The sequence below is a fragment of the Symphodus melops genome, assembly GCF_947650265.1.
Source record: "Symphodus melops genome assembly, chromosome: 9".
Lineage (NCBI taxonomy): Eukaryota > Metazoa > Chordata > Actinopteri > Labriformes > Labridae > Symphodus > Symphodus melops.
In genome coordinates this window covers 16,203,640-16,228,471 of record NC_136699.1, presented here as the reverse complement: position 1 = coordinate 16,228,471, position 24,832 = coordinate 16,203,640, and the positions used below count along the sequence as shown (strand labels likewise).

Sequence of the window (24,832 nt, the reverse complement as noted above, 5' to 3'; positions counted from 1 at the left end):
CACCGGCTGAAAAAAACAGTCAAAGTTGTTTTTGGTTTAAATTCCCCAGTGTCACAGTTTGATCAAGTCTGTTGGGGCAGCTTTTGCGAAGTAACATAACAGATGTACTTAAAGTAAGAATATACTGTCAAATGGAGCAAAGGATAATATACATATAAAAAGAAATCATAAAACAGTGGAAAAACAATGGGTGTTAAATGCTCAACTTGTGTCATTTAACACACGTTCCTTTATGTTAAATTAACATCATAGTGTACAGCAACTTGGAATCATGGCTGTATTGTAAAGTCCCAGTGCAAAACCAAAAGAGTAAAGGCTTGCTTTGCAGAGGGTCTTAGAAAAAATAAGGTTTTGCAACAACAACAAAGATTGCTTTCGCCATAATGTGGTATGGAGCCTTAAATGTGGCTTGCTGTGTTAATTATCTCAAGTAAACTCAGGATTTATGCGCTTAAATGCTTAAATGCATGTTAAAAAGCTAATACCTAAATCCCAAATGCGTTTCTATTTAGAGGCTTAAACCAAACAAAAGCTCTAAATGCAGGTCTGAGACTATGTCTGTCAGTTAACAGGCACAAATTAACATTTTTCTCTTTCAGCCCTTCATTAATCCATTAATTTTGCTTTTCATTAATTGGTTGCTTTCAGCCAGAGCTGTTCAGTGTGACAGACTGTGATTAAATATCAGTAACTCCAACTTGTTCAGTTAGTGGTTTTAAATTGAATTACGTCCATACATTGTAATAGCTGCGGCTGCAGGGGAGAGCGCTCTCTCTCTGCTCACCTTGATGTGTCAGAGACAGAGACACAGCCACGGGCCATAATAGAGACTTCACAAAACTCTGGGCTAAGAATAAGGCACCGTGTGATGATCACTTCAAAGCCGTCAGAGGACCCATAAATAATGGATGACACAAGAGCAGTCCGCTCTGAAGCGCATTGTTCAGCTCTCCCAATTAATTTAGAGGTAATAATTCCTTAGGCAGCATAATAAGATGAGAGGCCACCACAAGAGAGGCTGCTGCTGTTACTGCTGGAATTAGAAAATATGTTCACAAGTTAAATTGTAATCACACGCCACTCACTATAACATGCTCTGCAACACTGTCAATCTCTCCAGTGAACACATGCAGCTTTGTTTACCAGAGGAAAAGCGAAACACCTTACTGAAAGGGTTATTCATAAACAGCAATGTGAGATGAGGAACCTTAAAAACACAAAGAAAGAATCTTCAGCACCAAAGTAAAGGTCCGTCAGAGGAAAAAGACAGATCCTCTGTTTCTCAAAATAAAACTCAATATCATCTCTTTAGTGCCTTAAACTTCCAGACAAAAGTTTGAAAAACAGGCTTTCTGCAGGCTGATCTGATGTTTCCAGAACATCGCATGACTATTTTTTAGCACCCTGGAAATCCCCAAAGGAGTCTCAGAGTTACTTCTTCTACTATTACTACGATTTACTATACTTCTAACCTATTTTCTTTGCTTTTACTATACCCTCATGACATCTGCATGTGCACAATATTCATGGCATGTCCCTTTGAATCTGTAAGTTTCCCGCTTGTTTTTAAACTATCAGCATTAACATGCTGGCGGAACAATATCACCACACTTAAATTTCCCCATTACAAGTTTGAAGTCATAATGATTGACAAGAAATGTCTCTTAATCGTGTAGTAAACTAGGCTATCTGATGCTTTAGCCCAGCGCTTTAGACCTGCACTGTTGCTCGCACTAATAGCCTCATTTGTGAACTTCTCAGTTATCTAATGATTCCATAAATGTTTTGTTTTTCACTTTGTTACTCTCAGCCAACAGCAATACTTTTTTGAGATGTTTTCTGTTGACCAAATATAAAACTGTATAGCAACCCTTGTGGCCTATATTTCATAGCTAACAGCAGTCTATACTACTGTTGTAACACATTGAGAAGGCAAAGGACACTAATAGAATTTAATTCAGTTCAGTAAATTTTGTTTTCTGGACGCCTAGTAAGTAATATAACAATAGTTACTGTTCTTGTACCTCTGGTTTTGTTGCTAAACTCTCCACTAAGTTCACAAGGAAGTCACAAACTTTGTCTGATGTTTTGGTTCAGATTTGGGTTTGTTACTGTGGGTGACCCCGTTCAAGAAGTCCTTTCACTCTTTACGGATGTATGCAAAAATCCTCAAAGTTTTTTAGTAAAGTTTTTTATTGACTTGCAGTTCAAGATTTTCTTCAGAATATTTTGACTGGTGAACTATCTAGTATTGTTATGTACAGCATGTGAGTTTGTAAGAGTCACTGTTTGTATAGGGCCCATTTAGATGCAAAAGGGAAAAAAAAGAAGAAAAACAGTGTTACTGATTTATTAGAGACCAGCAGGGACTTCAAACGGGTCTCTATTGTTGCTGCATTGTTTGTTTGTTACTCAGGAGCTTGCTGGGCCTCTTGAGGCACTCGAAGACAGAAACACACACACACACACACACACACACACACACACACACACACACACACACACAGAGTACACACAAGGACTGATGATGATGTACGGCCTCAGTGAGTTGAGGAGCCTCCTCAGCACTACATGATGCTAGGAGAGCTCTGTGACTCAGGCTGACACAGCAGGAGTGAAGGAGCTAGGAAACAACTCTCTGTGCACTTTATCTCGTCTTCTCTGCAGCTTTCGGAGCCTTTTTTTTCCTTTAAAGAATCTCTGCCCCTTCAATTCATCATGGTGTTGTTGGTTGATATTGTGATGTACTGCCTGAGTCCCTGTTTACTAAACATTTAACATTCTGAATTGTTAATGTATTTAATCTTTGTGCAATGCCAATAACCTCTTTCATTTTCCACAGTGTGACACACAAAGCACATTTGGTCCTGCATACCTAATGGTAAAATAATCATTTAATTCATAATAATAAAAAAGGGATTCAAAGTGTGCAAGTAGTACAATAACAAAATAATTTTAAAGATTACAGAGTTGCAATTGGCACATTTTCTTTGGACAATATAATCAGTATTCACTGTGATGGCTACCATCGCTTTGGGCCTGGTTTTTAATCCTTCACTGCTACAAATTGCTCTGAAATATTTTGGAGGAAATGTCTGAGGCCACATAAAGAATTCATGAATCTGCCGTTTGGTTTGTCATGCTGCTTGCTTTAAAGAAACATATCTGAATACATCAATGTACCTTATTATCATTGGTCTTTCCTCTGTCCTTTATGATCATGAAACACTTTCTGGAAGAAGAATTTGTAGTTCATGAAAATAAAATGGGAATGTGGATTATGTGGGATGTGTTACACTTTGAAAGTTGGATCCTATTTATAAAGATCATTTGGGAGAAAAAAAATAAATCTGCAGTAAGTGTGATGCAAATAAAAAATGCTGATGGGAATTAACTTTGCAATGAACTCATTAAAATTAATTTTTTTAAATCTTGCTTTTCCTCAGCTGGAAAACAATATTTTTAAATTTCCAATACAAGTAAAAGCGCTGAAGCAAAATCTACCCATAATGCACTCATGAAACCGACTTGTTTGTTTGTGTTGCTGCTGAACAACAGAGAAGATCACAGCTAACCAGGGACTTGCAGGTGAGGTTTAACACCCTTATAAATGTCTTTAGAGGGGAAGTCATAACCAATGGGATTAGGGACTAATTGGTTTTTAAAAGGCAGCTTTCTCTGGTTGCGAGAGTCTATTCCCCAGCTGGTTTGTTGTGTTTTAGAGGTGTTTAAGCACAAATGATAATAACTCTAAAGCTGTAGTGTCAATTTACACACTCTAAAGACTGTCTAGTTCCTTTTAAAGGAAAATACACTTGCAGGAAGGGACCATTTGATTTTTTGGTTTATTTTCTACAACTGCCTTAAATACTCAGCATGGAAATCCCTGCTGTGTAAAAATACATTTCTGTTTCCACCTGTCTGGTATATTTCACATTTAGTTGTGCTACATATTCACCTTAAAAAGGAGGCATGGCAGTTGCCTCATTTCCATGTACAAAGCACAGTGTTTCTGCTGCTCATAATGTCCCCTTTGTGTCAACTGAATCTTCATCCCGTAGTTATTAAAAATAAGGACCAGTCAAAGGAGGACAACACACACCAGACTGCTCTGACTCTGTCCATTAAACTTGTGTCAAGTCGCATTTTCTGAGTTTCTCGTCGCATCGATGTCAGCAGATGGCCCGCAGGGTAGCGTGTCAGCAGGGCACTCATTACTATGCATAAAGACAAAACTGTCTGCATAAGCCATACAATAATATGGAATGAGTGTAATGGTTGGCAAACAGGAAAAGTGAGTATCCCAGGAAGTCTGGGGAAATCGCATGCTGGATTTGAAATTCATTTCAATGACGTGGCCTTATTAGAAGTTCTCATAAATATACAGTATGTCTCTCCTGCAGGAGCCTGAGCATTTTTGGCATTTGTTTCTAAATTTGGTACATTGTAATTTTCATGCAGAGCAGGAGAGGTTGTCCCGATCATGCAGCAGTATATGCAAAACAATGGCAAGGCAGTGTGCCTCGCATTCAGACCGACGGTATCATATTTTCCACCGAGAAAAATAGCAGGCCAAGCGCTTGGCTCGCAGATCGGACTGTCAGGCCATCTGCTTCCCCATCGCACAAATTCTCTCTTTTACGTGATGCATGGTAATCAAGTCATCTAGTGTTTTCATTTGCTTCATGAGTCTGCTCTCATCTCCACATGCCATTACACAGCAGCACTTCCCATGATGCAGCCATATCCTCTTACATACCATTAATCACAATCAGGGGCGGGTGAGATTCACTGAGACGACTCAAATGAGCGCCAAAACCGCTTCATGCACACTTATCACATGAGGGAATATTCAGGTGAAGGATTTAAAAGGGAGTAAAGTGACACTACTAAAATGCTGGATGTGTGTCTGATTTTGTGTGTGTGTGTGTGTGTGTGTGTGTGTGTGTGTGTGTGTGTGTGTGTGTGTGTGTGTAAAAGCTTCCTCTCCGCAGCTACAGCCTGGTTTAAAATCAGAGGCAGACAGAGAGAGAGAGAGAATGGAAACGGAGTGTGCTGTATGCAGAGAGAAAGAGGTTCAGAATTAGGAGATTAAAGTAGTTGCAGGATTAGGCCCCAGGTTTTAATGATGGAAATGGAAAAAGCTGTGAACAGAGTCTGACACATTCTCTCCGTCCCTCCTCTCCTGTGCCTCGTTCCACAGCATGTGTCTCCTGCTGATTGTGTGGAAGGCCTGCAGGAAGAGCCAGCTCTTCTCTCCATTAAACAGCACACATTTGTTTAAAGAACATTTATGTGCAAGCACATGTTCCCAAAAGCAAGACAGACGTTCCACTTAACAGATAATGTGTGGACTGGATTGTAAACGTCGCTTATGTAGATATATTTTCAGCTTGTGTCCATGACACATCTCAGACATTTTACATTTGCATTCTGAGGCATAACTCAAACGCTGTAAATAACAGGATTAAAGTAATGTTTTGGTTTGAGCGCTTGCATGATTTAGATCAATAAGACGACCTGAGTTTCCATAAGCAGGTTAATGCAGGATGTATGGTCACAACAGGAAACAGCCAATTAATGATACAATACAGCAATAGAAAATGTTTGCACAATCTTAGCCTTGTCATCATTTTGAATAAAGAAATGATTATGCATTATATTTATGGACAATCCAATCAGACTCTGAACACTGATATGAATTCAGCTCTGTAAATCAACAAAGTATTTGAAAGTAAGCAAAATAGTATGTGGTAACATTTGGAATAACTGGATTAATACATTTAAAGCAAAGATAAATGTGCACCTATTGTACTGTTTTACTCTTTTGGTATTTTTACTATATATAAGATATTCTCAGATAAGTATAAACCTTCCAATTGGATGGACAACACAAGTGTAAGTTCCCGAATCAGGTTCCCGAAATAGGTCCTCAGTTCTCTTAGCTCCCTTAAAGCTACATTTAGTTAGCATGAATACATAATGCATGCACACAAAGATTATCTTTAAGTGTGAAACTCAGTCTGACTGCTGAAACACAGACATACAGTATCCTAAGACACTCACTACAACTCTTTCTTTTTTTTTTTTTACAAGGATCACTTTCAGCTGAGCTTTAATTGTCAGGAGGGCTGACTGTGCTGGAGATAACTCATGCCCCGAAGAAATGAGATGCTAATGTATTACTGGCCATTCGAAATAAATCTGCGATGTGCTCTTTCATGCAAATTCACAGCGCTGAATGCGTCAGCAAAAACGGAAACAGGATAGATTTAAGAAAAGCAGATAGGAGATGGTGTCCGGGATGTTTTTGGCAGGTCTTTTCTAACACCCTGTGCTGAAGCATAGTTTTGGCCAAAAAGGCATGACCTGATAACAAAAGAAGTCCTCCTCCATAAGTATATATTTTATCAATTCATTTAAACAAGTAGTTTTTCATTGTTAACAAACAGATTAAACTTAATATTAAGTCCTCTTTATGACTTACAATAGCAAATAGGATCATTATACTTGGATTTTTATTTTTTAATGTTCATTGTAAAGATGTGAGAATAGATAGAATCAAAAATCTGAGAGAAAGAATAGGAGACATGTAGGCAGGATTCAAACCTAGGGTGTCAGCTTGGAGGACCATAGAATCCGAACATGAGGCGCACGCTCTAACCACTACAGTACCAACACCCCAACCGGGATGATATTTTCTTTAGTCAGGAAACACTACTTACACATGTACAGAACAAGAGAAGAGATAAGATGTACTGCCTTGTCCACAAGGGTCGCCAAAATCCCTGAAACCAAAAGTTTTTACAGCAAAAATTATTCAGTGAAAAATCTTGGCCTATGGTTCAGGACTTTAATCACAAAATCACAGGGAAAAGGATACCTCTTTTCTCTTTTTTTATCTTTGATGCCTAGGGTTCAAATACAGAGACAACTTAAAGACAAGATTTTAAAGAAGGACCCCATGGTTAGCTCTACCTCAGTCTACTGATAATCACTGCAGCTACAATTTGTAGGATCCGTACTTAAGTATTCTGTCAAGGAATATTTTTCCGTCCTTCCTGGTCCCACCAGACTGCTTTACCTCCTCTTTTCAAAGGGTAAGTATTCCCTTTGTCAGGGGGCCCAGCCTATCATCTTCCAAGATCAAATCCTCCGACTGCATCCATAATAAGTCAAAAAGCCAGCTTCAAATAGATATACACAAAAAAGACAAAGGGTAAAAGAGAAGTGAGGATTGACCACATTCCTTTGGAGAGGCCCAAATGCAAATTAGGACTGTGATTTTGAACAGGGATGTCTGTTTTGTCTAACAGGGCTCCAACACAGCAGACTGTGCAGTTTCTGCCACAGTAAACAAGAATTTTAAATAGCGAGAACTTGTTGTTTCAGTCCTCGGCAGGCGTTCTGACTCAGACGCTCCTCGATGACACTCCTCCCAGCCCGGGAGCCTGGCCAGTGCTCTGTCACTGTCGAAGCCAATGCTGAAAGATGAGAAATACGAGAAAAAGGAGCTGACGAGGCAATACCCTCTAATGAGCTGCGAAGAAAAATCTTTTCTATGGATTTCTCAGCAATCAGCAGCCAGTTGGAGACAGCCTGAGTGTTGACGTCGGCGTGAAATGTTTCAGGAAGGATTGACTGTGTGGCATAAATCGGCGTCATCATGAAGCCTGTTAGAGAAATGGCCTGCTGTTAAGGGAGTCTTCAGGACTGTGACAAACCCTAATCTGTTGTTAATCCTCTCATCTGAGCAGGAGGATATCTATTGCTCCTTGGTTGCCAGTTTGCCTGAAAAACTATTCCATTTATCTGATGCAGAATCAGATAGAACTTCCCTCACAGCCAACACTTAAGGATTAATGTCTTAACCTCAGTACTGGCCCGGGGCAATGCAGAGCTGAACTGTATAAGGCTGAAGAAACTAAAAAAAATGCTGCTGACAGAAAGCTCTGTGATAGTAAACACCATTAAGTCTTTTAACCAGAAACTCTTGGATGACCACAGGCACATTATGATCAAAGGCAGAGCATCAGGCTGGACTTTGGTGTTGTTAAGGTTGAATTAGACGGATAGAAAAAATATAATGATTACAACCGGCGCACATAGGCAACAAAATACATACAGAAAAATTCTAAATGAATGTGGCCGTTTGAGTCATATTTTTGGTTCTTGTCCCTTGTCAAAACTACAAGGTTGATGTTCTGACATAAGAAAATCACAAGTAAAGACTCTTGGTATCAAGTAACTTTTGGAGTTGATGAAAATTTAAAACTGACACAGAAAAAAGTGTCAAGTGTCACAGGTTGAAATGTTGACTTAATAGAAATTAACAAACTATTGGTTTCATCCATTTAATAGCATTAGCCTAAAAAGAAGGAGCAGTGGCAAGACACAAGCTAGCCTGGCTCTTTAGCAAGTGAAACCATAGACTGTAAAAATAAGTTAAACAAACTACATATATTATAATGAAAGCTTGAAGGACCAATATGTAAGATATCTCCTGAAGTTAATCTTAAAATGATCTCACTATGTCTTCAGACGTTAAGGAAACTGTGTTGAAGTGCTGGCAGTCTTAAGGTGCCACCACAAAGGTGTTAAGGACAGTGCATGTCGTCCTGTTTCTTCCTGTGATCTTTGCATCTCAGTCTCTGGATGGAAAAGTAATAATCAAACCAATTGCTCTTTAGCAGACCTTTGATGTTAAGTATTACTTCATGACCCACATGTGTACACATACATATTCCTGGCAATTTCTTATAAAAGCTGGGTGAAGATACCGTGCAGAGCAGATGAACAAATGGAGTTGTTCCTTGGTTCATGTACTCATTATGGCTATTATTATTCCACATTCTAGCCGTCTGTAATTACCCACTTTACTTCCTGGTACAACACGTTCTTGACTTGAAGATAATGTAATCACAAAAAGAAGCAAACTGCTGAACAGCTTTTGAATTCAACGCAGCAAGGAGAGGAAAGGCTTTGAAGTTTTTTGGTTAATATTGATGAGGAGAGATATTTTTTTTTAGAAGATTAGCACCAGAGATTTCACTTCTTTCTTTTATTTTGCATCAGCAAGGTCAAATGCCTACAATGTGATAATTAGCTTACATTTTGCAGATGGCTGATCAGTGGAGAGAATACAAAGAGCAGAGCAGATTTCTTATTTAAAACATTACATATATTTTCCTTTGATAATTAAAAATAAAGCGGCTGAAAATATTTTTCATATCTCCAAATAGCTGTGTGGAACAAAGATGTGTCACTAATAATCTCTACAGGGGTGTTTTCCTATGATGGGAAAATGATAGATCTCTGTTTTGGTTGGGTAACTGTGAAATTCCTAGAGGAGCTCTGCCTAAACACCATACTTAATCAAGGAAAAAAAAATCAGTTTACATGCAAAAGCTATGATATCACAAGTTGAAGTAAACTTGCTAAAAATCTTCATAAAGTTTGTATCAGCGCATGAATTTATGTTAAGCAATCTATGCATTGTACTTCTTGAGCAAGTCACTTTGCCAATGCCTCTTGCGATCCGGAAACACAGAGGGCAAGCGGATCTTTTTGAAGTCGTCGATGCATTTCTTCAAATCCTCCTCCAGCAGCTTCCTCTCCTCCTCCTCCTCCTCCACTCCCAGCGGTGGCCCCCCATTCTCCCTGATGCCTGGACGCGGCAGTGTCTTCAGGTTGAGAGTGCCTGGACGTTGCGGGCTCTCTGCATGAGGCAGCGTTAAGTGAAGAGGAGGACTGAAGGCTGAGGAAGGCGTGGATGATGGCAGTGGTGGAGGCAGGACTAGAGGTGACAGAGGAGGGAGGTCAGGGCAGTCTACATCAGGAGGAGGTGGAGGAGGAAGAGGAGGTGTTAGAGGAGGAGGAGAGTCCATGTACAGCGGGTTTCGTGGGTCCATTGTAATGCTGTTGTTGGTTTCTGGGAGGCTGCGGGTTCGGCCGCTGCTGCCAGGCTCCACTGACTCTGTTCCAGCATGAGTGGCAGGAGGTTCAGTAACTGTCACTCCAGTCAAGGCTGGGAGGCCAGAGGTCGCTGCCTTGGATACCCCTGCTAAACCACCTACAGCAGAAGAAGATAAGGTGTTACATTTTCACAGTTTGAAACACGTTATATTTATGAACAATTAAAACGGTTGAGAAACAGATCAAACTGAAAGGGAACATGTGTTTTCTTTTATTTTTGCACAGGTAAACTGTAATCCATATGTCACTCTTTTTAGCTGATAGGGTCAACGGTTTCTGTTGCTGCGCTCACAATGCTCTCAGTTGAAAAAAAGCCAAACTTTTGGAACAAAACCACACTCGTCGCTTCTCACGCACTGACCAATCAAATCAAAAGAGGGCGGGACGTGTGGTGTGAACTTTGTCAATGACAATGATGGAGGATACATTAATTTCATTCACCTTCTTGGTGGTACAATTTCCAAGTCGAGAGCTGTTTCTTATGTCTGAACAGGATTACTTTACTTCCTTACTACTATTGTCATCAGCAACAATAAGGGCCAGTGATATGGGCTCTGAAACTGACACCATACGTGCTAAAAAACTTTTAGTGGACACAGGCCCAAGAATGATTAGGTCCTTATTTATTTGGTCACTATGCCACTTTGTCCCTCTGGTGTAGTTTTACTTCCTTTTTGTGTTTCTTTTCTCGACTTTGTGATTGTGCTTTTTATATTTTCACCTGTGTCTGATTAGTCACACCTGACCCCGATTAACCCCGCTGCTTATAATGGCTGTATCAGCAACGGCATAGCTTCATCCTTTCATATATATATAAATATGATGTCACATTAATTATACCTTCTAAAATCCTAGTTTGACATTTTATCCATCATAGACAGCCCTAAAATGCACAGCAGCTCTCAGACAACCCAATGGCAGAGTCAGATACTGTAATATTTTTAATAATATAATATAATGAACAAATAGATGTAGATTCAAAGGTATCCTGTGCACATTGTTCCTTTTATAAATTGGAGACTAGAATTAGTGAAAATAAAGTGAACACCAGAAAAAAACTGAAGTAAACAGAACTGTTCTTGGGAATATATATGATTATTTCTTGCCTTCTTGTTAAACGTTTGAGGGAAAGTCTCGACCACATGTTCAGGTTTAAATAATAAGATGGAAAAATGTGCTTGTCTGTTTAGTTTAGCAGAGAGAAAAAATGAGAGAATACTCTGCCCAAAGGTATCAAAATGATCTGGACTGCAGTTCTGAAGCTCACTCATTGATAATCCTGTATGTTGTTGTTAAAATGTGCACAATAACAATTTCAAACCTCTGTGCTATGCTGAACTAATCATTTCAACACAAGCGTGACTCCATCTAAAGGTAACAGAATGTCACTTCTTTAGCTCAATAAATAACTATGTTACATCCTAAGGACATGGTGAAAGTAGCTGTTTATATTTCCAGTATTTCCGCTAAGATAACAAGCTGCTAGTGATACTTTTTACCCCATAGATATGAGAGGGATGCTCTCATTTAAGTCACAGCATAAAAGCACAACATTTCCGATGCCAATTAAATGGAGCTCAGCGTAAGTTCAGGCAGGAATACTGGTTATATTCTCCAACACATTCATTTAGTTTTCTGCATTTAACTTAGCCACTCCCTCTCTACCACTTCCATTATCTCCCTGCTCTGATGATCAGTTGATTATGGGGTTTTACCTCGTTATGTAATAATCCAACCCAACGCTGCCACAACATCTCTCAGCCAATCGTCCTGCAACTGTCAAATTGTAAAATCTGCTCTTTCTCTCCAGCAGTCAGCTTGTCTTTTCAGTGCTATCGCTATGACCAGTCACCTCCATGCCAGCTCAGCAGAGTTCAGATACAGACTCAGAAACTCTCCTCATCACAGCCTTCATTCTTCTACCACCCCCACCAGTGTCCAGTGTATTTTAAACTGTTAAATAAACAATTGTGAACTAGTACAAAAGTATTTTCTGATTGAACTGAATTGAGGGATTGATAAGTCAGGATAACAAATTCATACATAAAAAATAAGGCTTTGGCTAACGATGGAACACAGAAAATTGATTCAATTTTTTTCTTTTTTTTGTTTGCCTTATCAAAGTGTGTCACAAGTGTGTGTCTGGCACAGAAAGACACACATCAGCTTTGAGCTTTACAATACTGCTTCAATAGCACAAAAGTACACACAGTCTGGAACAAAAGCGTGTCGGTGCATTTTGAAAACAGAAATTAGCAAAGAAAAGGAGCTCAGCAGCAGAGAAAGGGAAATGGGAGATAAGGAGAGTGAAGGACAGTCATTTAATTTCAGAACACTCTCGCACCGCTACTTGCATGTAGGTTACATTATCCTTGAAGGAATACTGTGACTGAACGGATGGTGTAAAGCCTCCTGACTGAAGCTTGACAAGCCATTTTTCATGGCATGTTGATTTTCATCTCATCTCTGTGCGAGTACAGAGGGGGTTGCTACGGTGCGACTTCTCAGAATCATAGCTGGAGTGGCACATGTGCACATTCTGTACCCATCAACCATTTTGAATTGCTCCTTCTCTCTTTCACAAACAGCTTTTTTTTTTTACTCAGTGAACAAGTAATCAGCCTCTCTCTTGCCTTTCATTTGACACAGTCTACTTAATGATACACAGACTCAGAAAGTCTTTGCAAAAACACAAAAATGGCCACTTATGTGTTGGGTGTATAGGAAGTGCATTTGCCATGTGCTTGTTATGAATTGTCTAGCGCTTTTTCTCATGTGATCCATTTTGGGAGAATTTCAACATGCTCTATTCGTCATGCCCGATCTGTAAACAATATTTGGCATTTCAAAAGGCCTCTTGAGGAAATCTTTAGAAGCTGTATGCCTGCAAATGCCCAACAGAAGAGATCAAAGCTTAATGTCTTGTTGCAGCCTTTCAATATGGAAGCTAAACTTTGAGAAAAAACATCTGCAGAAAATATTCTGCAGAAAGACAAATTGCAAAACATTTACATTTTATCAAATCACTGGAAACGGCCTTAGCCTAATTAGTCCTGCCAGATTTAATCACACCTTCCTTTTTTGTTGTTGCAGCATCTACATAATGGTGCGCACTGTTAAAGCAGGAGAATTATCTTGTCATTTTCTCTTATATGCTGAGACATGCAGGTACATCACACTACACCCACAGAGCACTCTACACAACCCAAACACAGACAAACGTGGACAGACATATGAAGACACTCGTGGCCCTACTCTCTTTGCTTCAACAGGACTCATCGTCACCGTAACACTCCTTATGTAACAGGCAAAGCTGCTTGTGTCAAACGGAGGCGGCATACAATATTTCTCCTGCCGCCTTGGCTTTCTGAATATGTGAAGAGGAGTGTGTGTGTGTGTGTGTGTGTGTGTGTGTGTGTGTGTGTGTGAGTGTGTTCATATTATGGGCATGCATTTTATGCATATAAAAGAAGGACAGATAAAGACAGAGAGAAAGCAAGAAGCTGCAGAGGAAGGAGGGGCTTGCAAAAAGACGCTGTCCTCTATTTGGATTTGTGTGTTTGGTGCGTTAAATGTACCTCATAATGAATACGTGTATTTGAGGGCCGCCTGGACGTGGGAGTATGTGGGCTTAGCAGTGGAAGAATAATCCACTGGGGGATGGGCTCCATGCTTTCCTCCACTGCTAAGCCTTATGGAGGAGAACAGCGAAAGAGAGCACTCAACCCTTTTCCCCAGGCCACTTCTTCAGGGATATACAGTACATGCAAAAGCCATAGCACTTTCTCACACATCCTCTCTTTACTGCCACTCTTTCAGTCTTTCCCATCTGTTCAGTGTGACACATGTCTATGTTGCCATCATTACTGCTATTAGCTCTAACTCTAATGTGTCACAGTATCCTAAGTTTAGTTGTGCTTCTGTCACAAAATGTAACCTCCACGTGTAATGTTAATCACCTTACCATAATCCTTACATTTTAGCATAGAACATCATGTATTCCCGCACACCATTAAATGAAACAACAACACTAATTTATTTTTCAAAGTATCATCACATTGTCATGTGTTTCAGACTTTTTAGTTCTGTTGTTTTATTTTTCTTTAGTGTTTCCTGTTTTACTTGTGCGTTAGTATTTCCTAGTTTGGTGTTTCCTTTATTTTGTCATCTCTTATCATGGTGTTTCCCCTTGTGTGTTTCTTCATTCAGTCTTCAGTGTTTCCTTCCTGATTCATGTTATAGTTCTGTTCTTCCTGCCTCTCTGTGATTCCCTGGATATTTCTTGTTCCCTGTTTCTCGTTTTTGGATTTTGTTTTTGAAATATTTCTTTTTTTAATCTTTTTATTTGAAATAAATCTTTTTTGTTCAGTATGTGCACTTAGGGCTAGTTACCTCTTTTCGACTCGTAACACACTAAGATCAAGTCCACCTTTACGTTATTTTAATTTTACAATACCTGTTTGGAGGGCACTAAAGGTGTTATCTTTTAACTTTAGATGTGATTGAATATGGGTTGAATAGAGTGATATTTTGAGAGTCATATTAATTGTTTACAACTGAGAAAGCTAACGCTATCCATTTATCATGTAAATGGTGTAGGATTACCTTGACTATGATAGAGTCAATCATCCTTTCTCTACTTCTTAAAATTCAAAGTGGTCACTGTCAAGTGTTGTGACCTGAGAATGGTCAGGTTGGCAAACAAGGGGGCCCTATCATTTCCATGGCAACGCCAGAATGATCTGCGGGAGCATGCATAGTAATATCTCTTAGGCTGAGAGGATGCTCTTAGACGAGTGTGAAGTTGTGCATATGGCTCTATCCAGCTGCTCTAAAGGGAGCTCACGCTACATAGCTTTGGCAATTACAGCATGTTTTATATCTAATCACCTCATATTCAGCACAGATATCGAACATCTGCTTTGTGAAACGATCAGTATGGTGCCTAATGACAGAGTGAGCCTCACCACCTACGGTCGTCGGGTTCATTGTCTTTTCTCTGATTGCTGTCGGATCAAATACATTTTGGGGCATGATCAGACATGGTAATGTTATATTCTCGTGACATGCTGGGGCATAAGCACACTCACCCATATCAAATTCACTCGAGTGTACTCAAAAGTCTCAGAGCAATTACAAATCTGCCAATCTAAATAATGCAGAGGAAATGCGTGACGTAAACAGCTGGAGACCAGGGAAGTGATGGAAAAGCATAACACAGGGGTTTTGATGGAAATGAGAGGGATGTTTGAAAGAAAACTGTGAGAAAGAATTCAATGACTTTTTAATTTATCTGCTGAAAAAATAAAAGTGTAGTTTTATTTTTGGAGAAATGTACTTCCAGTCCCAAGTGTTCCTCTGATTCACCTGCCCCACCTGCCTTCTCTTTATCTATCTGTGCCTTAAACACCCTGAGCTGCTGCCTGGCTACCAAATCACGTAACCAGTCTGCTAAGCACCCTAAAGCCCATCCTGGCACCCCTCAGCCCCTGCAGAGCCTGTAACCCCCCTCCCCAGCCACCTGCTCCTCCTCTCTTCCTGGTCTCAGCCAGTTTTCAGGACTGCCCAGGTGTCCGTCACTAAGGACATACCTGACTGTCCAGATTACCGATCATTAGACTGGCAGATTAGAGACCAAATCTCCAGATGGCCACAGTGAATCCTTTCCTAACAACACCAGTGACAGACAAATTTACAACTCCCTGCTTAAAGTAAAACACATTAAATCAGTACAGGCATTGTTACTGCTCAGTGCACTGTCCCTTCAAGTTGTATTGACAAAGTAACATACTGTGTTTATGCAGCAAACTAATTTAGAATTACTAACCAATAAAAGTGGTGGAATTTTTTTTATAATCCCAATTAGATGCCAAACTTTTCACGAGAGAACGTCTTTGTCTTTATTTTAATCCCATATCAGTTATTATTGGCATGGAGGTAAAACTTCTCAGATTGAATTAATTTGCCAATCGATTAGTATCTGCTATACCTGCTTTATAAAACAATAGGCCCTGGGCTCAGATATACTTTATGAAGCACCATGCTTCAACATTCAATTTATTCATCCAAAAAATGTAATGTTCCCATCCCTGTCAACAAATGCACAATAACAAAACAAAAAGCAAAATATACAGAACAAATACCCCCCCCCCCCCCCAACTTTGATAAATCAAATACAAACTTCCTTAATAATAGATGTAAAAGTGACATACAGAAAGCATTCTTCAAAAACAAAAAAACAAACAGAGACTAAAATCTAATTCTCCTTACTGATACCAAACAATAATTTGGTATCGCTTTGTGACAGATAGATAGATAGATAGATAGATAGATAGATAGATAGATAGATAGATAGATAGATAGATAGATAGATAGATAGATAGATAGATAGATAGATAGATAGATAGATAGATAGATAGATAGATAGATAGATAGATAGATAGATAGATAGATAGATAGATAGATAGACAGATAGATAGATAGATAGATAGACAGATAGATACTTTATTGATCCCGAGGGAAATTCAAGAAGACATTTTAGCTGAACTAGGATAGAAAGTTTTATTATCTATGTATGGCATCACTTATATTGTTTTAGTTGTAACATTAGGTTGCTGTATTTGTGACAAATCAAGAGTTCAACTGATTTCTGGTTGTGTTGATAACTTCCCCTCTGACTTTGCCCAATACGCTGTTTCCCTTTTTTTCAAACTGCTCCTTCTCATCTTCTTCAACTCTTCTTCACTTGTTTACCCACTCACTGGTGCTCATGTGTCAGGGACTACTTCTTGAGAGATGCTTTTTGTTACATTCTTTTTTTAATCCTTCACATGCCTCATGACTCAATCTATGCTGTAATTTCATGCTCCCTCATTTCCATCCCTCATGTGCCCCTCTCTTAGTTATTCTCTCTGTGTCATGGAACCTAAAGGAGAAAAAAAGAGACTGTAAAGAGAATTAAAAAAACAGCCAATCATGAGGAGAGAGAAGAGAAGATACTGTACAGGACTTCACTAGTGGCCTAATCGACTCTATTTCAGTTCATAGACCGTGTCCTGTGTTGACTTCCTGCTGTCTTCCCCCTTGGGTACCATCACCCTCTGAGCTTGCATGACCAAGTTCCCCCTGGTGTCCAATATGCTTTGTTAAAGCAGCTTTCATGTGTGGGCAGAGGATAAAGACATGGCCAGTGCAGTATGTGTAGCCATGCTGAAACAGAGAGAGAGAGAGAGAGAGAGAGAGAGAGAGAGAGAGAGAGAGAGAGGTGCAGCAGTGGTACACCTCTAACTCAATGCCTGGCTCACTATAAATAACACAACACACAATGAGATAAAGATGCCCCGAGCCAGCGCTACTGTACTCTGTGCATACTGGCTTAGATGGCAGTGTGGGCGAATGGTATAATAGTCGAGGACAAACACAGCAGCTAGCATATGTATACATGTGCAAATAAACAAAAGCACATATGCCACATGCTGACAAAAAGCAGTATTAGTCCTCAGGCTGTTTTTTTCATGTTCTTCACTATATGCTCCTATTGCTAATTAGCAGCAATCTATAAAAGCATGGTGTTTTACTTGTTGCCATTAAGAAAGAGAATGAGGGGGGCAAATGGCTTGCTTTCCAGCTAATGCATTTCTCACTGGGCAAAAAGAAAAGGGAAAAGCAGGCGACCAATTAAACGTCAAACCTGATAGCATGAATCATTAGCCTTGCACAGGAGAGTTGTTGCACATCTTCTCCTAGCAACCACTCCCACCTTCGTGCATGTGTCTGTGTTTGTGTCTGTGCAAATTCAGAGATACCAACTGCTTCATCAGCATATCTGTGAGACAGGGAGCGAACCTAATCCATTGGCCCCCACACGGCCCCCCAATGCAAAGCCTGAAACACTGAATTCAACCTGTCCTCTCAACAGAGCAAAGCACAGATATACTGGGAACACATATCCAAAAGGAGACAAGGCACGAAGCGGGGGGAAACGCAAACAAGCGCTGAGCCACAGATGGTTGCGGCTGAGAGCTCAGAGTGAACAGAAACAGCAGCATGCGGATGACATCTGATAGTCTTACACTCAGAGTAAGGCTTTGAGAAAAATGACTCATTTTTGGGCTTTTTGTTGTCTACCCATAAAACAGGATGCAGTCGAGGAACCCAGACTTTTTTAGTCAATTTAGAGGCAGATCTCAGGATTAACAAAAAAGATTAGACAGAAAATACACATTTCTCTGTTGAAGGTTGTCTATTTAACCTTTATTTTGCTGAAATCATTCATAAATCAATGAAATCCTTTATATTTGTCCGATGTAACTACATCTTACAGACATCACATTATAGCACAGCTCAGTGAAGACTGTTTGTAAGGACAATCATACACCATAACAGGACACTTCATCAGGAGTTACTCTGCAGATCTAAGATGGGAACAGCAAATCCTTCCCACTTAAATACTCTCACGCTCTTATTTCGCTTCTACCAGGTTATCTGTCTCTCTGCCTCCTTGCCCCATTTTTCCAATCCCTCTCTCCCGTTGGCATGCAACCCTTCCTGTCTTCCTCCTATGTTCTCTTCCTTTCCTTTTCAACAATCAGGAGAAGTGATGACCCAGCTGGCATGGAGACAATGGGATCATTCTCAGAGAGGAGAGCGGACCTAGCCAAGGCATGTTACCATGTTGAGCTGCTTGCAGTAACAATAGCTCCACAGGAACAGCACACGGGTCAAATCACTGCCTCAAGGAGGAGGGGACAGGCTTGTACTCTCAGCGTGTTTTTCTCTTTTGCTTTCTGCTGTCATGGCTGGAGTTTAATAATGAATTGCAGAAGCCAACTGGAAAATGCACAACATTTGCTGGTAGGAATATGAGAATATAGATGAAATGTTGTATTTATTTTCATGGAATTCATTGTGTCATTAGCCCCCCCCCCCCCCCCATCTAGACATTACTGAAACCTTCTGGACTTCTTTCTTGGTGTGCTCGAGCTCTCCAGCCAAAAAATTTCACAACAGAGCGTTTACAATAAAAAGCTGAAAAGAAACAACACCAGCAGTGTTTCATCACAGGCCGGCTTGTGGACCTCGCTGCTGTTCAATGTCAGAGTGTCAACACTTCTCACACATCGTCTGTTGAATGTCGAGTCTCGAGGCGACTCATGGAGGTAAAGAGTGAGAGCAGTTTTGGACACTGATGCCTGAAATTTCACACATGCATGGCGTGTCTCTCCATGCCTGTGCTAATGACTGACCTTGGCGCTCCCGTGGCACTGTAGCGTGCCCGAGGAAAGCGACAGAAGGAAGTTTTCTGTGTGTGTCTTGTATCTTTTGGACACTGCAGGCTCAATGTTGTCCCTGCCTCTGAGCGATTCATGCATTCCCTTCAATTGTTTGTTTTCCAGGAAGTAAACCACATACATTTTTTCAACAGTTTTAGTTACGCTCATCAGCTTTTATCTAGGCTAGGCTGCGATCAGATTTGGAAGACTTATACTAAGGTAATTAGCATGTGATTAACTCTGCTAACTTATACGAGTTAAGGTTTATAGAACATGTGACCACCTCAAGTCTATGCAGGGTTTCCCAGTCCTGGATTTAAGTCCCAACTTGTTTCATAATTTCCTCTGATGTATGTTGCATTTTATTATTATTGCCAACAAATAAGGATTTCGCAAGCTGCTTTATGTGTGCATGTCCTCATTTCTGTCTCTAGTCTCCTGTCAACTGCTTGATATTAAATCTATGTGATGTAAAATTGAAAAAGCAGCTGTGTATTTGTTGTTGTATTGTCTGTGGAAATTAAAAATTACAACTCTCTAAAAGCCATTCAATACTGAGAAAAAAATATTTCATGAATGGAAAATACAACCCAGATAGAAAGGAAACATCTTTTATTTGACAAATCAATTTGCTTTTCGCTGAACACTTTTAATTTTAGTGTGGTCTACGCCCGCAGCGACACACTGCAGCAGGCCGAACATATCGACTCAGATGTCAACAGCACTTCATCACACTGAAACACAACATTGCGGTTTCTAGACATTTCAGAATACAGTTATTATTACTGTCAGACACTCTGCCAAAACTACAACCTGACACCTCCTAGCTCTGGAGAAATCCTGCACTATGCTGCCTAACTCAGAAAAAAAACACTTTATATTCAACCTCCTATTCACAATCTGGAAATCTGAAGCTTCTACAGTTTGGATATCATCAGCTGGATATTTTGCAGAATCTGAGTTCCCTCTGTTGATGTTGTAGTCTGAGGTATTTGACCTGTCCTGAGGCGATATCTGGAAACCACCTTCTTTCTAAGCTCATACTTTATAACTAAAGTTATCTTTCTCACTATAATTATCCGCCCATACAATGCCCTTGCTACAGCAGTGAGAAAATATTGGGCAATTCCTTCCCTTTTTTTATGAGTACACAGTGAGAGCTATCATAAAATATGCAACAGCTTCAACAAATACTGAACTGAGTATTAAGCATTACATTATTGTTTACAGAACGCTCCAAACGTGATCCGCTTAAATCACCTTTTTTTAAAATTATGTTTTTGTTTTATTTTTGAAGACAGCATGTTACCATGATGTATGCTTACCCCGAGTTCTGCTGTAATTGTAATTGAGACAAAAAAAACAAAAACAAAAAAAACACGTCAAAGAAGCACAATGACTGATGTTACCACCCTCTATCTCCTCTACCCTTCTCACGTGGGTGATTAGATACTGACATTTTCATTGCACAAGAAATACACACACGCTTTATCTGGCAATCTTTTTTTTCACTATCTATGATTTTGCTTCACACTTTAGCTTCCATAGTTTTAATTTTCATTTTTTTTTTATCAAAGCAGGTTGTTTTTCTCTCTAAAGGAAACTCCACATACCTTCAATCTAAGTTTTCCTTTACTTCCCGCTCATGTGGTCGTATTATATAAACGCTCATCAACACATTATAACAGCGGAATAGTCAAAACTATATGGCACTTTCCCAACCACATGGCACAAACTGGACACTTTAAATAAAAACTGCAGAAATATGATTTTTGTTTCCTTTTAAGCTAGGGGATACTCAACGCCCTTCAAGGCTGATAAATTGTCCAATTATTTGGTTATTTAGTTCACAAGCGCAGCAGAAAGTCCCATTTGAAGGAAAAGTTTACTGTGCACTGTACGTCATTGTCACTCTTTGGAGCCCTTTCCCTTTCGCCCTGCAATAGTCACACCAACACTCCAGGGAACTTTGATTTGAGCAAAACTTGCTTTGCTTTTGTGCTTCACCAAGGCAGATGCAAAACATGGAGTACAAAGGGGAAACAGTACATAGAAGGTGCAAGTCTCTGCAGTAGTGACTGTGGGATTGCAGTGGTTGAGGACTGGGGCTCTGACTAAGCAGGGGCAACATCCGGACCTGATGATAAGCAAAGGAATCAGGGGTCAAAGGTGGGGGGCTGCAGATCTGACCTGCAGAAGGTATGAAGAGTTGGCTGGGGGGGAAAAAAACTGGAGTCTGCAGAGAAAGATGGAGGGGCAAAACATCTATGTGACATCTACTGTTGAAGGAGCCTTCAGAGAGAGAGAGGGGGGGGCAGGATGGCTGGAGGCTGAAGAGGGGGGGCACTTGGAGACAGGAGAGGGAACCGGGGAGGAACAAAGCCGATAGTCTCACTCACGGTAGAACACATATTCAGTGTAGCTGGTCCAGATCTTGTCGTCTGTCTGCTCATGGGCAAAGGCGCAGGTCCCTGTAGAGTTACAAGCCACCATGTTGAAGCCTGCATCAGCCAGCTTGTCAAACGCCTGCTCCAGAAAGGTGAACTTTAGATAATAGCGGGATGTGTAGCGCTCAGGCGGGCGGTCAGGGTCCCGGCTCTCATTCAGGGTCTCCCCGAAAACCTCTTTGGCCAAAGAGGTCTTCCCACACACCATGATCCGTGCCACCCGGCGGAATTTGGCGTCAGTGTGACTGTCTCGTCCCAGGGTGTATGAACCCCTGTATCCGATAGTGATGAACCCGGAGCGTTTGCCGTCCATGGAGCCGGGTACCAGGCTGGCACAGGCAGCAGCAGCGGCACCCAGGGAGCTGAGGTTCCGGGCCGAGTCGATTCCAGGTGAGGAGTCCTCCGGGTCACTCTGACATCCATCTTCCCCAAGGGAGTTCTGCTTGCTGATTTTGGGTGCCAGCAGCTTGACGAGCTCTGGTAGGTTGAAGAACTCGGCCTCCCTCTGCAGACGGCCTCGCTCAGGGAAGTGGTCCGGAAGAACCAGCTGCTGGTCCCTCATATAGTCCAGGATGTAACGGAACAGGAAGCCATCGCGGTCCACAAAGAATCGACCCTTTGTGTCCCTGGCCAGTCCTTTAGTTGACTTTCGACTGAACATCTCCCACAGCAGGGAGTCTGGCACACTTGTGAGGGTGGAGTAGCGAGTTATGTACACCTGGCCGCCAACATTGAGCTCTATAATCTCTGGGAAAGGGACCTCCTCCGCAGATATGCCACTATCTGGTAAAGCCATGGCTCACAGGAGAACTTGAACGCAGCTCTCTTGGTTATAATAAAATCAAAGAGAGCAGGACTTTAAAAAAACCCGTCTGCCTGTACCTGTCACAGTGTGATCGTGAGGCCTGTTGCCTGTCACAGATTCCAGGTCTGTTGATGCGGTGGATCTCCTGTGGAAACAGAGCGACTCAACTGCAGCGCAGAATAGGTAGAGCGGGTGTTAAAAAGCTGTCCGCTACTCTTCCATCAAATCTAGCAGAAGCAAACCAGTCACACAAACATCTCCTGTACTTCTAACTACAGCTTTCCTCCATTATTACTAAAGCATGGCGCAGAGCATTTCAGGCAGCAAAGGAACCGTTTCTTCCGCGTCCTTTACGCGCAAAAAGATGTGAAATCATGAGGTTGCAACACTGCTTTTGACTCCAGTTCTCTGAGCAGGAAATGAACGATTTGCACAACAACTGTCCATAACGACTTCTCTAACTCTAATGTCGGTCGGTTGTCCTGGCGCAAACAGGATCAGGTGGACCAACTTCAATTAAGCGATCCATAGTTGGTGACATCTGTGGGTGTCCCGTAGGCGAAGAGCCATGCGATGAACAAGACGTTAAAGATGTAGTCAGACGCGAGGAAGGTGAATAAAAAAACCTCCGTCCTTTCCATCACTTGCGGGTAGAAACGATCGCGAGGTGGTCAGCGGTTGTGTCCCTCCGCTCCTCTCTCGCGTCAGCCTGTAACTCTGCTGCAACGAAACGGATGATGGAGCGTTGTTTAGCTGGTTAGCCACGCCCATTCGCGGTGACGCGCATCCGTGATCCAGGTCAGACTCTCGTGCACTGTAAATGGACAGGTCCAATACTGTACCTGCTTAAAACAGAGAGCATGGAAAGTTATGTGCGTACTTATACTCAAGGTTGATGTCACAAGCTGATCTAAATGAATACAATGGATTAAATAAAACGAGATATCTGTAATCTATGTATTTATAGGAATTTTACCAATCACAAAACACGTATACGATCAATTAAGGACATCCGACTCTTAACACACTTTCATGTTTTGTTGTTGTTTTTTTTTGTCAGCGTGCTCCTCTGATTGATTAGTTCTCTGACAGAGAACTGAGAACCAAACAACAGCACCGCCCTATTCTTGTTTTTGCTGGAGTCCAACATAGAATCCGAGCCACTGAGTTATAAATGATTGCATTTAATTTTCATGCATTTATTTTTGGGAACACTCTGAGAGATCAGTGCAGCGAGTGTCTCTAAGAAGGATGGGAGAACAGTGACATCTAGTGAATACTCAGGAAGGACTATTCTGTTTCTGAACATTTAAAGCTACTCATTCTGACCATATGCAGAATTAGTTATTTTATTAGTTTAGTTTTTCAGGGGCCATGTACAGAAATAACATTAATCTCACAGAGAAAGGATGCTTCCAAACAGATTATAGCTGTATTATAGTTTCCATCTGCATTCTCCAGACAGGTCAAGTACAAGTTTGTATAGATTTAAAGCTCTCTCCTTTTGCAATCTATGTTTATTATAGTTACTTCACTTTAATGTTTTACTATCACTGTTTATAGTTTGATGCTAAATACTGTTTCATATCAACACGGCTTGGTCAAAAATGAGGATAAATTGTGATGTTAATGTTTAACATTCATGCTGAGAAAGTCTTCAATGATTTTGGAGACATGTTATGTCGCGTTTATACACAGTACAACTTCTAAGATCTTTAAACAAAAAAAAAATTCTTGACTGAAATACTTCACATGAATCCTTAGGTTGTCAAACTTGTCAACATGGTACTGAAGCATGTTTGAGTCAGACTGACCTGTATTGGAAGGCTACCCTCTCTCTCTGTTTGTCTCTGTTATGAGGTGCAGTCCATCTCTGTCATTTCTCTGGATTATCAGCAGGTCAATTTTTCCCCATCTCCAAATGTCCTGCTTCTGATTTCCCAGAGGGCCATGGCTGGTTTGCCGCACCGCCTTGTCATCTACAATCTAGATTGGACCACTATTGTTATGCGTCCACCACCACAGGAGCTGTGGGTAACATGGGAATGTTGAATGCCACTGAGAAGAATTGTTGACTGTCCCTGCTTCGTTTATCCATCCATAATGTGCAAACTGCTAAAAGACACCGGGAATTCTCATCTAGCCCAGAGCAATATAACCAATAGTATATGCCATGATGCAAAACTCCAATGGAATATTTGGGATTAATGCCAACTATAAACCTCTACCAGTAACCAAAAAGCACTCTCCCGTTTGTTTATTATTCATCACCTTTTTACTGACTGAAATGTAAAATCCCCGCACATCAGCATGAAACCCTGATTTTTTTAACT

General features: G+C 40.8%; 1 protein-coding gene across 1 annotated transcript; it reads right to left on the bottom strand.

Annotated features, from left to right (window-relative positions):
- Positions 1-8,726: 8,726 nt before the first annotated feature.
- On the bottom strand, positions 8,727-23,860 carry kctd12b (potassium channel tetramerisation domain containing 12b). Its single transcript, XM_079353085.1, has 2 exons — positions 21,647-23,860; positions 8,727-10,072 (listed from the first exon to the last, which is right to left on the bottom strand). Exons 1-2 carry the CDS (start codon positions 22,488-22,490, stop codon positions 9,489-9,491), a joined length of 1,428 nt encoding a protein of 475 aa, XP_079209211.1. The 5' UTR covers positions 22,491-23,860; the 3' UTR covers positions 8,727-9,488.
- Positions 23,861-24,832: the final 972 nt, after the last annotated feature.